General features: G+C 35.8%; 1 protein-coding gene across 1 annotated transcript in view; it reads right to left on the bottom strand.

Moving 5' to 3' along the window:
* The window catches only part of APBB3 (amyloid beta precursor protein binding family B member 3), a 52016-nt gene that overhangs the window by 22917 nt on the left and 11026 nt on the right, over positions 1-18073 (bottom strand). Inside the window, exons 2-5 of the mRNA XM_072400695.1 lie at positions 4979-5154; positions 3797-3873; positions 3577-3637; positions 1135-1275 (exon numbers count right to left, since the gene is read on the bottom strand). Coding sequence (XP_072256796.1) covers positions 1135-1275; positions 3577-3637; positions 3797-3873; positions 4979-5154 — 455 coding nt within the window. The remainder of the gene's footprint in view (positions 1-1134; positions 1276-3576; positions 3638-3796; positions 3874-4978; positions 5155-18073) is intronic.

Raw genomic sequence — 18073 nt, 5'->3', positions numbered from 1 at the left:
TATCAAAAAGCTGCCATTTGTTATTTGTCAAAAATTCTAAGTAATTTGGAACTAAAAATTTTACAATTTTCAACTTTTGTTTATAAGCCAAATGCGACGGCTAAGAACCTTGAATAGTGTTACTTGGAAGAAAAAACTAGTGAATAATACCGGTAGACCTTTTGCTGATATTTTAGAGGCGTATATAAAATGTAAATATGCAGTACATAAACCAAAACGTGTTTACAGAACAGAAGATGAAGCGGTGATCAGATTGGAAGGTAGAAAAACAATTGTTTGAGGCCTACACGTTGCCATATAAGAATAAAAGTCACTAGGATGACTACTGTCTTAGCCAACAACTTTTCCAACCACGATAGCTCAGTACCCTTAACGTTATAATTCATGGCTGCGGGTATTCAAGTAGTTACAAAGGACAGCAGTGCAACATTGAATGGCTGGCTGCTTATGGCACCTAAAATGGTTACAGAATTGGCAGGCCATTGCTGTTGACCAACTACTAACTCAGGCCAGCAATGCAATGGGCCCTTCTACACATTGAGCCTTTATTGATGAAATCATAAATAGCTCAGACCATGTATACCCTTTTTCCTTGTGTCAACTGTCAAGTAACTATGTGCTGCTAAAAGTATTCTTCAGACAAAAAATTTGGATTAAGCCTTCAGACTACGTTTTAAATTTTTATCCAGACTGTAGCGCCCAATCTACTTTACTGCTTTGCTATTAAGGTAGTGACTTTGGATCCTCAAACACACTTTATTCATGCTCGTTGTTGTCTATTTTAACAGGAGCAAATTGGAAATTACAGAGCATATGGTTCACGATATTTACTACCGGCAAACCTTAGAGGTGCTATCTGGATGCTAGATGTAGTATTTTACAGGGAACTCACAATATAATAATCACAGTTGTTCTCTGTTATTGGTGACATTCGGAGTTCATTGATTTCTTTGATTAGCTTCCTTGATTGGTGTACCACATTTTGAACTAAAGTAATGGACTTTTACTAATGTCTCCACAATACCTTTCTGGGAAAAAAACATCCGGGGGTTCCTAGCTTCAGAAGACAATAGAGCTCATATAACATATAATAACTTCAGCACTAATGTATTATAGTCTAAAATAGAAACTCACTTCATTTGAGGAAGTGTCACTACTGTCACATTTAGTATGGGCCAGCTGTTGAATACAATTGTTAACAGTAATGCTGCTCTTTCCAGGTGCTAGATCTTCTTCAGGTATTTCCACCCAGCCCAGGCAATGCACTGCAAAACTCTGATAAAACCAAAATCAAAACCAAATATAATTAAATACATATATTTTTATGTATATGAAACTTTATATGATTATTATAGTCAATAAAACAGATTCAAATATTCTAAAAGCCCTAATACAAATAATGGGTGGTTACTCTGTAAGCACGTTGGGGACTGGCAACAGAATTGCAAAGGACTTTAGAGAAGTCTTTGGACATGGGCTGTTTAGAATGTACACTAAGTATATATGTTCTTCTTCTTCATAAGGCTGGATTAATGTTGGTACTTTTATTGATAGGTTCAGCTTCAGTACTATTTAGTAGTGCAGCAGAAGTGGTAGTGCATTGCTGCACACAGGTAATGCAAGAATTGCCAGACTTTCCCCCTAGCTCAATTCCAGGTAGCGAGTAAGGAAGTGCACAGGTGCTACTGGTATCCACGTGTTATGTACTGTATGCTAATAAACTTGTTTGCCTGGGATTAGAGAAAGCAGGCAAACAAGTTTTTTTACTTTCCTCTGCAAGCCTGGAAAAGTCCAGGGCTGTATATTGGCCTGTTTATTCCTCATTTAGATAAAATGAAGACAGTATGTAAGCAGCTTTAAGAATGCACTAATGTTTACAATAGTGAAAAAAATATCAGAGAGAATGGCATTACAGTTTAAAAAGTAAAGAGGGAACAAAGCAAAGATCCCTAATCAGAAAGCATATAACACAAGTTTATGAATTATTTAAAACCCACAGTCTCAACTATATTCTCCTAACTACTCCAAGCAGAACCATCATCCCCCAGGTGCTTAACTCAATGATTTTAAGGTTTAGTTTAGGATTTTTAGTAAAGATTTCCCTATAGGGAGATTATTCTGAAATTACGTGCACCAGAATATAAAGTAAGAGTGACTCCCTAAAAATAATTAAGCTTCTAACAGCCCCCCATGCTATCCAAATGTAAAAATTGTTTTGATTGGGCAGAAAGATTTTGGAGTCCGGTAGCCAATTATGTGCTTAGATTCTCCAGAATGGGCTATTTTTAAAACTCTTAATTTTACGACGCCTGTATCACCAGTAGCAGTAGAAGCCTCCTTTCCATTATTTCTGCATAGTGACCCTTTTAAATAAAGAACAATGAGCTGTCAGATTGTCTTTGTGGTGTAGGAGCATTTATTGATACCCTACTGTCTCTCACCAAGTAGAATATTGTTAATTCTTTTTTAATGATCTCCTGGTACGTTTAGACTGTTATTTAATGACCCACTATACTCATGGATTCTGTTGTCGAAACTAAACCATTGTATTTCATTATTTATCTTTTCTCAGTTTGGTATGTGCTTGTGCTATTTGTTCACACTTAAACACATTAATTAATTTACCTTTTTGTAATTGTGTTCCTTTATATTTTACATCCTCAAATAAAAATTGATGTATTAAAAAATGGTTTTGCCTGGATTGCCACATTAATGGCATATGATATATATGGCTCCTTGACTTTATTAAGCTTCTGGTAACTGTTCAGTATCTTTTTAGGATCTTTATAGATAATGAAAAAAAAATTCTAGAAGATCATGCAAGCAATTTGGTTTGAAGACTTTATCAAATTGCAGATGTTTATTTATTCTGTCAAAGAAAGTTATAACAAGAAGGCAAATTCACAAAATTTGATAGAAGTATTTTGTTAATTATTAATTTTAATTCTTTTAAGCTTATACCATCTTTTAAAAGACCATAGGTCCAGCTGTTAGCAATGAGGTAGTTTTTTGGGTTTTTTTTTTTTCAAAAAATGTAGGGACTTTTGCGCCATCTTGGCTCATCTTGGAGTCATCCTTTAGTTTCCATAGGGCTTTAAAAAATATCACTTGATCAATTTGAAGCTCACTTCTTGTCAGCTAAACTGAAAAACAGAAATATTTCTATCTGCATTTTTAGGCTTGTTTTTTTAAACTAAATATGTTGTTCTCCACGTAATTGAGAAACATACATGTCAGCTTAAGAATGTTTTAAAAAAACTGTTTTAAGAAAAAACAGATTTCTCCATAGATCCAGTGGATGAGTTAGGATAGCCACCCTAAAATAGGAAGTATAATCTGCACGATTACCAGGTGAAAATTAAGAGAACCACCATGGAAACAAAAAACTAAAGACACTACATCTAAGGACTGGTAAATTGCAATATAAAACCTTTTTGTATTGTGGTTTAGTTACTCTTTAAATATAACCCTGACAGGGAGAATTTTTAACAAAGATTTCAGGAAGTAAAGACATAGTACACTATATAACACATACCAGGTCCTTTGCTACAAGAACACAAGGTATAGCGATTTTACCTTACAACTTGGATCATTAATACTGTGGAATAAATCATCATCATGCCATGGCAGTGAAAGCCTATCAAGAAGAAAAAAATATATAAGCCTGTATACATCCCTGACATTGTATTATTGCAATACAAAAAAAATCACCTACTCTTTACAATGTCAAGACATAAGAGCAGAAATACGCATATGATACATCACCAACTTCTAAAAGTTTAAAATTTTTCCTTACCTTCTGCCAGATGTAGATGCTGTTCCAGGAAAGGGCCGAGCAGAAGAAACATCACTCACTGAAGTCCTGAGGACTTTCTGTGCATAACAAGAAAATGTAACTGTTTTATATGTTGTATTATATTTTTTTCATTATATTTTGCTAATGCAAGTTTGAGAATGTTAAAAAAAGGCGATCTGCACAGTACAGTGAAATATTGTATTCTCGTCCCGATGTTCTGACACAGGGCTTGGTTTCAATATTCCTAAGGAGTATGGATCCCCCAAGTAAAACCCACTGCTCTAACATCTCCTTTGCTTGGCATATTGGATATAATCATAAAAAGAGAGTTTAGACACTTACACAATAAAGATATTGTGATCAGCTTGCCATAACCTTTAAAGATCAGCCTGATGTGCAGTCCCTCGATCTGCATATCTGCTGTAAATAGAGCAGCAATAGTAGCTTATCCCTTATAATGTCTCTCAGTGATAACCCACTAGCCCTGTTTTATGTTTTTTTATTTTATATTATTTCCGAAGAGGACCTGTAAAATATATAAAGAGGACCTGTAAAACAAAAGCTTTTACCTTTATCATATGTTACCCAAATCATGTTATATAGAAGAAATGTCTGTGAAAAATGCTATCCATTTTTGCACTGACTTTTTACCTAAAACCACTCTTTAAGTCCTGAAGTTGCCGTAGGTTGCACTGGAAACAGTGTTTGAATAGAACGGTATGTCACCTACACCCTTACCAACTTCAGACATCTATATCCTGTGCATGTGCTATTCACATTGCAAAAGTACCTTGGTTATGTGTTGGCATAGCAGTTAGGGTGATGTCTAAGGCTCCTGATTGAGGTCAAATGTTGGCAGTTCCTAAAAGTGATGTAACAGTCAGTGGACTACCCATTAGGGGAAAAAAAATCTTGCAATACCAAGTGAAGAACAGGAAGAGAGAGTGATTGCTCAGTCACTCATAATAATAATATTTTTGGTACAATTACAGTAATTTACTGTAGTAGTAGTATTCTTGCTTGTAATAGAGGACAAGTAAGCTTGAAGAGTATAAGTCTGCTATAGGGTATTGCAATTAAGCAGACTAACCCTTTATTATAAAAAGCTAATTATCAGCATTGAGAGTCCTGTATCAAAAACATTGTTAGGATGGCACTGAAAAGCAATATACGGCTGTATACCTTTTCCTGAATACTATTTAGACTGTGAGATATTCCTGAATTGTACATTGGGTGCTGCCACTGAGTAGTTCCTGTAGGCACATGCCAATAATAGGTGCCAGAAGAGTCTCGGATTGTTCTCCATCCTGGGGGAAGGTCAGGATCAGCTTCAAGATTCTGGTCACTCCAAAGATTATCTAGAGAAAAGTATACCAAAGAAATATAAAATGTAACATTTAAATTCACAAGCACTGGACCGCATTGTTAGAACACATTGGGGTTGATTTACTAAAAGATCCAAGCAGCTCCCTTGCAAAACCCTCTGAAAAGGTTAATTCAATTGGTTTAGTAAATTAAGTGAACTTCTGCTAAATTCAGCCATTTAAACAAATGCAAGCAAAAACAAGGTATTTTTTAACATCTCTTTGAACACAATTGGGTATTGTTTACTAATTAAATGAAGTATTTATTGCTGAGTGATAAACCCCTTTGCTAAGTGAAATGTTTTAAACTCCTAAATCCACCCCATTGCATAAATACAACAAAAAAATACCCACAATTTTTGGGAAAGAAGAGGGGTGCTTAGCCATACCGCCTTAAAGCAGAACCAAAATTTGTGATTAGGCAGCACTTTATTGAAGAATAAGGTGATGTCTCCTCTGGAATAAAACATACTTACCTTGCTAATAGCTGTTTTCTCTTGTCATGCAAAGTTAAAAATGCAAAGTTAAAAAAAGTGCTGTTTGCGCCTGTGCAGGAATTACTTCATCCTGACCCAGCCAATTAAGCTGGATGATGATAGAAACCAGGAAAACAAGAACATGGCAGTGCCCAAGATGGAACAGGGAGTGTATTTAAAAAATTGCAGGTAAGATAAGGGTACATTTTTGCACAAGGGACATTGGCCTGTCTCTTTCGCAATAAAGGACCTGCCTGATAGCAAGTTTTTTGAAAAAGGTTTAGTTTCCACTTTAAACTTCTCAATAGCTAATATGTTATCTTCTATTTTGTAACACAAGTTAGGGACAGATGTATTACCTGCACAGAATTGTATAATTTGTACACAATAAGCATATCTGCACCTGTTTAAACACGGCTCCTTAGCATCTTATCTTAGTTGTCCTATTTGGACAAGCACGTAGAACTAAATCTGTTGCTTTTGTTACTAAACAGACAGATTCATGCTAATATTTTAGCATGCAATTGGAACCATAATTAACATGCAACTTGCCCTTAGTTGGTATTTACATTAGTGCTGGTTTTGGTGCCTGAACATGTGAGAGTGTCAAAATCTAAGAAGCCATTTGAAACAACAAATGCTGTAGCAGTAACAAAATGGACTCACTATACTACACTATAGCTACATTTCAATTAGATAACCTTAAAGCAATAATTTTGCTGGTCATTTGTATTGGGATGGTTGACAAAAACCACTCAGTTTTTAAGCTAATGTAGAGAGTCCAAAATATAGCTTTAAATGTCAGTAGTCACAAAACAGAAATGTTAAAATACATTTATTTAATGAGAAATAAATTAATTAATAAGCAGAACACTCAGGAAAGAAAAATCAAAGATACTGCATATCTAAATAACAATAAATATAGAAAATGTATCAACATAAATCAAGACCTAACCAAATCAAACACACACATTAGTTATAAATCATGCTGGTCTTGGTACCTGTAAATAATAACATCCTGTTTACAAACTCCATGTCTTTAATCTTCAACCATGCTGTTTGATAATTGATGACTACAATGTGGCATTGCCCTAGGAACAAGTTCTTTATAAAATATATGGCCCTGTTAAGAATCAAACAAGAATTGAAACATACAATAAAAATAATGATATTTCTATTTGGTTTCTTGATGTAAAGCATATTGCTGGATTTTCCTTTAAACATTTTGCTATTCTTTCCATCTACTGAAGAAATCTAAAAATATATTAAGGTTAGCCCACTTTCTCTTGTAAACTCAATCATGTTGACACACTGCAGATTAAAACCTATTAAAAAATTAGAAAACCGTCTCCTAGCTACAAGATACATTATGTCAATCACACAGTGCAGGAGTGCTGTTATATTAGATGTAAATAATCCTGGGCTTTAAAACAGAAATTTGAGTGAAAAAGACTACATTGTAGAAGACACAATAAGAGTTAGTTTCTTGAACTAGGGATGAGCGAAATGAGTGAAATTTTAAAATTCGATCTCTAAGCGAATCGGGCCTGTGTAAATTCGTCCATCGCAATCAAATTTTTTTGGACCTGCAAGAGCAATCAGGGGAGCGGAGCTCTTGCAGCCCTGTAGTATGTGTTCTTGGATAGAGATTCTCTATCCAAGAACACAGGAGTCCTGCGGCTGTGCTCATCATGAATGAATGCAGCCGTGGGAATCATCCTGTGATGATTCCCACGGCTGCATTCATTGATGAGCACAGCCACGGGACTCACACTGACAGGGGTACCGCGGCTGCATTCATGAATGCAGCCGTGGGAATCCTGCTGTGCGCGATCCCCGGGCACTAGAGGTTAAATGAGGGCTTGCCTCACAGGACACAGAACAACCTCACAGTAGAAAAATGGAAAATGTTTGCTTGTTAATTACAAAACTTAAACACTGAAAAAAAGTTTGTCAGTTACACAGCTGCATAGTTTTTATTTGACCAGTACGCTCATAAGGCTAAACGGGCAGCATGGTTGAATTTCGGCCAGGACATGTGGAGTTTGTAGGCTCTTAACACAGAGACAGATTAACCATTGTTCAATATCTTTTTTATTTTATTCACTCATTGAGGAGAGCAGCTTTGCTTTTGCTGTCTAGATTAGAATAGATTGCCTCAGGTGAGGGTGTCCTGCACAATCAGCAAGATGTCACGGCAGAGTTCTGGGTTTAAACTGGCTATAACCAAATATCACATCATAAACAGCACTTTCAGCATTAACTTAGACAAGTTGTTCATAGTAAACAAACAAAAATAAATGCTAACCTGTCCATCTCTACTCATTCTCAACTAACACAATAAACCCAGTTCTCTAAAACAGTAAAACCTAATTGTCAATGCTCTTTGCAGTAAAATTAGCTTTCCCAAGATAATAAAAACTTTGAGAAGTTTATGTAGACAAATACATTCAAGAACAATCACAGCAGGGACTTACAGTAGCTGCCCCTCATTGCTCTATTTACTCAGGTACACACTGCACATTTCTAGCTATACACTGCACATAAAAAATCTAGCTACAGTGGTACCTCGGTATAAGTCCGCTTTGGAATAAGTCCAACTTGGTATAAGTCCTGTTTGGAAACGAAACATTCTACATTAGACACTTGTTGATAGATAGATTATATTCTGGCCTCCGCACATGAAACTGGGTCTGATGAAGCAGTTCGTTAAAGCTTTGCCAACTGAAGGTGACTGTTTCATGTACCTCATTTTGGCATTTCCTAGCCTGTCATTTGAAAAAATAAAGGCCGGTGTGTTTGATGGTCCACAGATTCAGCAGCTCATCAAAGATGAACATTTCATCAGGACAATGTCAGAAGTCAAAAAGAATGCTTGGTTATCGTTCAAAGCCATTGTCAAGAACTTTCTTGGAAACACACAAGCAAATATTTACACAGAAATTGCCCAGAAACTCGTGGAGAGCTGCAAAATTCTTGGTTGCAATATGAGCATCAAGGTGCATTTTCTGCATAGCCATCTTTCTAACTTCCCTGAAAACCTTGGTGCAGTCAGTGATGAGCAAGGTGAAAGATTCCACCAAGATTTGAAGGTCATGGAAGGACGGTATCAGGGTAGATGGGATTTACATATGATGGCTGAGTATTGTTGGAGCATCCTGTAGGATTGTCCTAGCACTGAACATTCCTGGAAAAGCTATAAGCGTAATTTTTTACCTAAACCGCTTACCCGATTTTCATAACAGTAACACTAAATCCTTTGTATGAACAAAATACATTTAAATAAACAGTACAATCAAGTTTTTTGACAAAAATGAAGGGTACCCTGTATTGTAAAAACTGGATGTGATAGCAAAAAACTGGGGTCATTTCTAGATTCACCACCCAAAAATTAGTAAAAAAACAAGTGTAAGATCTAACTCAACAAAAATGCGTTCCCCAGTGTAATAAATGCAGCATACAGATCTGAAGTTCTTACTTCTTTTCTTCTTTCTGACCTTCAGATTTGTTCTGGGTCAATAACTCAAAAAGTAGTGATATCATTGTACGTTTTAGTGTGAATCACCCCACTTGTATGAAAAATGCAAAGATTTAAAAGGAAAATTGTCGCCTTGATTGCAACCTGCAATCTACACTTCATCTTAAGAAACGTTGGAGATAAGTGAACAACATTTTTATTAAAACCAACAAAGGTGTGTACAAGCCTATCACACATAGTTTTGTTTTGTTTTTTACAGAGGAGCAATATAGATTAAATTCAGCTACCAGGTATTGGCCCCAGTAAAATTTGTCCAGGTTATTCTGAGACAGTAGATTGGAAGAGGAGAGAGTCAAGGGTAACCTGGATTGTAAAGGTGGTGAGAAGAACACTGACTAGGGAATTTGGGACCAATGTGGTTGAAAATGGAATACCTTTACTTGAAGCAGGTTATTAGTAGAGATGTTTTGGAGTTCAGGAGCTGTCCAGATAGTACTGGTGACATGGGAGAAGAGGCAAGGAATGTCCAAGCAGAAAGTGGGAAGGTAGAATAGAGATCACTGCTGGACCAATATCAAGTCGAGACGAGGCACTGTAATATTTGTGATGGTGCATGGAATGAATGTGTGATATTATGCCATATGCACTGGATACTGTGTGCTGAATGGTTAACACACATATGTTTGGTACTGGTAGCTGGTGATTAGTACAAAATCTATAAAGCAGAACATCAGTTTAGGAGGATATGGCACAGATTTTGAGTACTGGGTGACAATAGATAAGAATAAGTTCATGATTGGATGCTTAGCGGAAAACACACAGGTACTGATGTATATATAGTACATATTAAAATATTTGGATAGACTGAATTCCTGTGATACATATTGTATAACAGTTGCTAGCTGCATTAGAATTTATTTCTGATTATAGTAGTTACACAGTTACAATTTTTTCATGTTCCGTTCTTCCTACTATGATGCCTACATGTGGCAGAAGCAACATTATGGCATTCAGATGGTATGACAATTTTTTTCTGAACACACTTGTTTGAAATCCCCATTTATTTCAGTGGGCCAGTTCACACCAGTTCCACTTTAATACGTTCCAATTGATCAATTTTGTAAAATTAGATAATGCAGGTGAAAACACGAAAAAATCAATTGCTTTACATACTTATTTGCAGGTTTCTTCTCAAGCTAAATATTTGTAATATTTTTATAATTATTAGTCTTCATGGTTTCTTGAACTGCGAGGTGGGTTGTCTGCGGTGTAAGATTACTAATCAAGCTTTAGTTGGATGACTTAAAAAGACCCAACTTTGCCATGAAATTTGATCTTGGCATTAGTAAGCAATGGACCCATATTTCTAGATTTACTTTTATGTCCATATTGACATTGATCATATAGTAGAGCTTCCCACCCCTTAAACAAAAGCTATTTGATCCCAACAGTTTGATGACTCAGCGGAGATAAAAGCAGATAATGCTGTCAATGTATTTTTCCCTTTACATATTGATTCATTTTCTGTATGGTCAGCAATGGTAAACAGGATATATAAAAACCAATGATAGATTTGAACTAGCAATTAAGACCAATTTTACATTTCCTGCTACTTCTTCATACCTGACCAGTATCAAGTTAGGAATAAATATATTGGCAAGAACAATCACAATGTAAAATTAGATCAGAAGACATTTGCAGGTATTTTCACATTGAGCTATAAATTAAGACAATCAGATTATCTAGGTCAAACTGACAATCTGGAAAAATAAAAGCACAAACAATATAGCTACAATTTAAGAATAACATTTGGAGGAAGGTATAATTCCAAGCCTCTGCTTGACAGCACAGAGGATTTAATCAAGAAAATGAAGGCTCTTATCTGGTGGATTACAGTGTAGAAATGCAATTTTTCAGGGTTTAGCGGAGTGCCTGTGTGTTTGCCCACACATTTGGTAGAGTAAGCTGATTGGTGAGTCAAAAATCTTTTCAGCTGTGCAGCGGGAAACTGTAGCTTACTGTAAAAATAACTCTGGTAGTGTTAACTCTTCTTTATCCAAGGATCAACATGTTATGATTGCAGTATAAAAGTTTAGGGAGACCTACCCTATTTGCAAACAGAAAACACATCCTCACTGTAGTATAACCTAAAGTTCTATAAGCAATGTGTTATACTTACCTGTCAGTAATGCTGCAGCATTACAGGTGATCACTATAACACAGCAATATTTAAGAAAAGATAACCAACTGGAAAATCTGACTGAACTTAGGTTCTACTTCTTTGATAGAAACAATGGACCTGATTTATTAAAACTCTCCAAGGGCTGGTGAAGATACACTTTTATCAGTGAAGCTGGGTGATCCAGCAAACCTGTAATGCATCTGGTCCAGGATTCAAAACATTTACTAGCAAATAGCAAATGACTTTGAAGAAATCCATTCCAGGCTTGCTAGATCACCCAGATTCACTGATGAAAGTGTATGCTCTCAGTGTAGGCCCAGCGTGTCTGATTTATTAAAGTTTTCCAAGCCTGGAGAAGATAAAATTTCATCAGTGAAGCTGGGTGATCCAGCAAACCTTTAATGGATCTGGTTTGCAAATAGTCTAACAAATAACAAATTACTTTAGGAAATCTTTTGCAAGTTTGCTGGATCACCCAGCTTCACTGGGCAATGTAACATGGAAATTGAGACCCTTTGGCAGGAAGTCATAGGCCCTAAAAACAAAGGTGAAGGGATTGCTTGGTCAGATAACCTAATAACTATACTTGTACTTATGTATGGAACATTTTTCATGATAGTACTGGCTACTACTATACTTTAACTCAAAGCCTTCAGACATAGGGCCCCTTCTTGGAAAATTATTGCAAGCACAGGAACAAACACTAATCATACATTACTGCAAAATCTTCCATCAGTATCTCTAATGATAAAAGGTATCTCAATTCAAAAAAAGATCCATGCATTAGGTTCTAAAAAACCTTTTGATGATTTGGCTTGCATCTATTTGCCCTATGCAGAATTATTAAAGTGCATGTACCACTTGCTTCTCTTATTTGCTATATTTTGGTAAATTATTAAACAATTGAAAGCGTTTTGTTTTGCCTGTTCTATTAGTGAAAATATACTTGTTGACTTTATTAGAAATGCAGCAGCTGTCTTGTGAGTTTTGCACACTTCCTGTATTATATCCTGAAAAGTTATTAGCTCTCTTAGTTGGGGCTACTGAATGACAAGCTTTGAATTGTAGAGGCTCAAAAGTAGGACAGTGTGAAACGTTTAGCAATATAAAACTGGCCAATGCTGGCGCCACTCATAAAATAGATGTGTGTTGTCAGCCCACAACAGGCCTTTTGAGCCAAATGCATTCTTGAAACAGCAACAGGTATTTTTTTGTACAGTTAGGGCTTTAAAGAAATGTAGGGAAATGTATATGTATTGCAGAGATTTACAGCATTTTTTTAATCTTCCATGGGATACACTTTACCTGTGGCTGAAGTGCCTCTTTAAACCAGCAGTAAACAACTGTGGTCCTCTGAGAAAATTTTGGTGGTGCCCCCCAACGGGGTCAGATCACAGGCTCAGGGTGGTGGACACAACCTGCCCACTCTCCCATTGCAGGCTTAGATCTGCGATGTAAGATTGGGCAGGTTCTGGCTTTATGACGTCACTATGGGGGAAATTTTACCCGGCTCCCCGCGCATGCATACCTGAATAATAGTAAGTGAGCGAGTTTTACTATTTCAGCATTGAATAGCTGAAGGGGGCCCAAATATCACACAGGAATAATGTCCAAAGAAAAATGCCAAAATTACCAGACTTAGGGCCATGCCTGTTTGTTTAATGGGGATACAACTTTAACATCCAGTCATGGATTTGTCAAATGACATCAAAAGCATTACAAAAAAAAGAAAAAAAACACATGCTAATATCTGTAGAAACCATATAAAGCAGACCTAATGTGCCAAATATGTTAATTTAAAAAGTTGACACAAATAAAATCAATTTATTCATTAGAAGCATATGACTTTGGGGTGTATTTATAAAGCAGCAAAACTAACAATCATTGAAACATTTCCTGGCTGTGGATCAATTACTGCCATTGAAACACATGGATTTGGAGGGTTCTCTGCCAGGGAATATCAGATCCACTACTTTATAGATAGACTCCTTAGTGGTAATTTCAGCTATGTCTGTGGCCATAAACATCATATGGGCATTATTTCTATATGTGAGTATCGTACTGGTGTGTGCCATTACATGTAGCCTCATGTAATATAAATACAATGTTGTTTATATAACAACTCTATTATGACATTTCCAATTTCAGTGCTTTAGGAACCCTAGGTCTAACTGTAACACTCCTCCAAACCTAGGAATGCCAGGGGGGGTAGTTTTGGCATCTTATATGGATGTCCACTAAGAGGCTCACATGAGAGCACCTTCAGGAATATCCAACAGGGAAGAAAGATCCATAAAACACTGGAGGCACAACATCTCCCATACAGTCCAACATTGCTTTGCAATCCAACAGAAAGAGCTCGCTGAACATTAGTCTCCTCTGACTTACAAGTTGAAATCAGTATTCTATGCTCAGTAGTGCCTCTGACTCATGGAGTCAGTTAGGAGCAGTGATGTCAGCATTAATACAGAATGTGAAAGTTTAGTGGATCGATAAATGTCTTTCTCAAATCAATAGCAAACATTTATTCTCTGATATATTAGTAATGAACTATTGCTGGCCCTACCTACAACATATCTACACCCAGAAACAAACATGCTATATATAACAACTTACCAGTCCTCAGACATGGGTGATTTTTACCTAGTAATTTGTAAGTAACACAGTTTCTAACTTCAGTCCTTTTGTGGCTACATTCAATTTTTCTCTCTATCTATGGAGTGAGTCATGGTTGTCATGGGACGAAACTTGAAAACTGTCTACTCTTTTCCACCTACAAGGTGGCTTGATGATTTGCTTCCTGTTCTGCTCACAGCAAGAGGCAAAGACACTTATTTTCTGGAAAGCAGCATTTCATTAGATATTTTACTCTTGGGTTAAATTGTATTTTAGACAAAATCTTTAAGAAAAGGTCTTTGAACGAATCTGGATTCCTTGCTTTAAAATGTAGCCTGACCTTTCAGGGATGGCTGTAATTGTCTTCACTCCTTCACAGCAAAAATTTCATAAAAAGGGACAGGCTATAAAGAGAGTTTATGTAGAGTACTGACGAAGACTTTATGGAATCCTGGCTGAACCTTTGCTGACAGCTTTTTTAAAGTCGCTGTTATCAACACAAGCTTACAAGACATTTGATGACCTTACAGCCTCACCCTGTTAGGTACTTCTGCAACAGAATACAAGAACATTATAAAAAAAAAAAGCATTAATCACCGTGAGACAATGCTGTACTATCATAACAATGAAAGACTGGAGATTCATAATATATGTTCATTGGTGACCTGTTATCTTTAAGGTCTAAATCTTTAGGATGGTTACTGAGGCCCAAAGCAAGATAAAGAAGGATAACCTAAACCATCACATTGCCATTGCCATAACATTGAAATGTTGGTTTTAAAAAATAAAATGTATTTAAATGCAGCAATTTTACGTATCACATACTATTCCTCTATTATTTAATATACAATGAATACATAAACTGGTATATTTGGTGTATATATAATGTGGGGGATTACCTTCAACTCACCTGCTGCAAGGAGGTATTTCAGACGTTTGTTCCAATTTCAGGGCGCTTTGCCCACTTTTATTTATCGAAAAAAAACTCTAACAAATCAAACCCAGGGTTTTCCCTGGCGGGAATCAATGTCATTCCCAGCATGACCAAAAAACATGAAGATTAGTCTCCTGGTTCTGGTCTACCAGACCTAAACTATGGGGGACCTTCTCCCATTTAATAGGCTTTCTTCCTGAGCCACACCTGGCCTCCACTGTGTATATATAATTCAAAATGCTATTTAATCCTGGCATTTCTATTGATATTGGAAGGATTTTCAGAATATAAATATAGAAACAAAAAAGACACAACATTCTTAGGTATGAACCAAAGGGACAACACTGTATAATGGAACATAAGAGGACAACAGACCAAACGTGCAGCTGTAGCCATATTCCTTCAGTGCCTAGCCTATATCATATTCCAAACCGCCATTTGTATGAGAAAGTTAGAAACAATGTGTAGCATATATAGTTTCCAAAGAAAGAAGAACAAAAAGAACACAAAAAATCTTCTATAGTATGAAACCATGTCTCATCTTCCTGAGTGGCAACATGACTCATTTTTAATACATCAGGAAAAGTGTTAACCTATAAAAGTGTTGTGACTACACTGATAATTGCATTCTGCGAGATGTTATTCTGCAGAATTTTGATAAAGCTAAATTATGTAATTGTGAAATGATCACATTTTTTATAAAACACCACCCACATGTAATGACACATTGGTAATGAAGTTCTTGGAGAATCTAATTATTGACTAACATCTCTGCCAGTGGGATTATGCACACTTTTATGGGATTAGAAGGTTTTATTAAAGCATGCAAAACTTCCTTAGATGTGAATTTGTGTATAAAAATTGTATCCTTTAAACTACAAGTGTGCTAAAAAATCATATTGTATAGTCTTCAAACCCAAAAGTCTTTTTTAAAGACTAAATATTTAGTCCCTACTATTGATAATTATGTTCAACCCTTTTTCCTCAGAACCAACATCTGGATGTTTTGTATAAAATAAAAAAAATAATAAATAGGAAGAAACAACTGGATTTGTTTTTGGCTTTGGCTTGGATTTTGATTCCCACTAAAACATGATTATTTGCTTTATACTAAAAGATTATTAGGATATTATTTTTGTATTATTTGTATTGTTTATTACTTGTCTTTTAAATTTATACAGATTTATCCATAAAACTGAATTATTATTGTCTATTCAACTTGTGCATTACCAATCAGGATACCAAAATCCAACGAAAGGTAGATAAATAATGTTCGGTGAAATGATTTGTAAATGATGAATTTAAAGAGTAGCATTCTTTTTCTAATAATATGCCATATCATTTTAGTGTAATTGCGTGTAATAATATTTAGTGGAAGTAAAAGTCCACATTTAAGTGAACTTGATTGTAACTATGAAGATGATTCACTACTGAACTCTACTTTTTTACACGGATGAATCATGAAAAACATTTCATACAGAATGGGCCTGATTTATTAAAGCTCTCCAATTCTGGAGAAGATACACTTTCATTAGTGAACCTGGGTGATCCAGCAAACCTGTAATTGATCGGGTCCGGGCCCAGGATTGAAAACATTTGCTAACAAATAGCAAATGGCTTTTAGGAAATCCAGGTTTGCTGGATCACCCAGGTTCACTGGTGAAAGCGTATCCTATCCAACCTTGGAGAGCTTTAATAAATCAGGCCAAATGCGTCCAGATGAATGTTGAACAAGTACTAATCAAAGCCTTTGTGAAATATTGTAATCTGGGTAAATGGTAATCAATACAGGTGTAATATTATATTTTAAATAGCTTGTAGTGTAGGGTTAGGCTGAACTTAGGGGTTAGATTTAGAGGTAAGTTCAGACGAGACCTTAAAATATATCTCTTGACAATGGTGTTCATTTGGTTAGGGTAAAATCCGACAAGTACTTGTGCTATATAATTAATGGTATGTCTAAAACACCCAACCACTGTGCTGATTCTTAATAAACCAGCATTTCAACATTCGACAGGAGGCACTACTCAAACTCTCTCTACCACCACCATTTGTTACCTAAAGACAACTGTGGGTGATATGCTACATGTAACATCTCAAGTGTGGGTTTGTTTTATTAGGTTTGTGGAAGCAGTTACTGTACCGCAACCTCAACACCAATTTGAATTTAGTAAGACAGCCTTAACGTTTTTTACTTGAGAACCCCTAAAATAGCTTTACAATTTTCAGGGAACCCTATATTCACAGCTTACAGTATGTTCGTGTACTAATCAGTTGGCAGTGGCCAGTGGGGAGAATGTCACTCATACATATAAGATCATTAGTGCCACCTAAAGTGACCTGAGAGTAGCAAAATACTTATTGCTCAATGAACCCCTACCAACTTCTGGAGGAACCCTGGTTGGGAAACTCTGATTATATGGATTATCAGGTTTATGTACAAAGGATAAAATTAAAGGTAGAATACATTTCACTGGTGTCAAAAGGTTCTGCAAACATACATGTTTAAATGACATGATCAAAAACAGGCCAGGCCTGCAAAAAAAGGCAGACACCCCTGTTTAACAAGTCACAATGAATGTGAAGCAATACAGTTTCATATGGGCTTCAAAAGATGGCAATGATCTTTGATAAAAGTGCAGTACTTAATAGTTTCTCTCTTTGTTTATTTATTACAAAATTTTATGTTTTTCTTGGAGTTTTCCAATATGATACACAACAAAGCCAGTCACATCTTAATGTACCCTCTTTAAAAACAGCAGAAGCTTTTCCTTTAATTCACTTGTTATTCCTTCTTACAATTAGGAGATAGAAGTCAGTTAATTGAAAAATATATTGGAGGCAAATAAACATAGAGTGAAGATTAATAGTCCTTATGGCCTTGCACATTACAAATATTCTCTTCAAATAGAACTTTACAAGCATGATCTAAACATTAATTTAATAAGTGTATACTTGTTCTTTCATAATAATCTCAGCAAAATGACTGCTGTGCCTATGCAATTTTCTGCAGTATCATAAGTGAAATCTAATATATACTTAGCAGGAGAACACAGGAAAATGCTGAAATTCATTTTAAATAAAGTATCATAAAGCAAAGGTATGCAACATTTATGTAGAATAATCATTTGCATTGGGCATTTTAAAACTAGCACAATAAAAGCAAAAAGCAAGATCTTATCTATCTATCTATCTATCTATCTATCTTTATTTATTTATATATATAT

The sequence above is a fragment of the Pyxicephalus adspersus genome, chromosome 2 (genome assembly GCF_032062135.1).
Source record: "Pyxicephalus adspersus chromosome 2, UCB_Pads_2.0, whole genome shotgun sequence".
In the NCBI taxonomy this organism is placed as follows: domain Eukaryota; kingdom Metazoa; phylum Chordata; class Amphibia; order Anura; family Pyxicephalidae; genus Pyxicephalus; species Pyxicephalus adspersus.
Note: the sequence above shows the minus strand (reverse complement) of the source record. Positions and strands in the feature narration are given on the sequence as shown.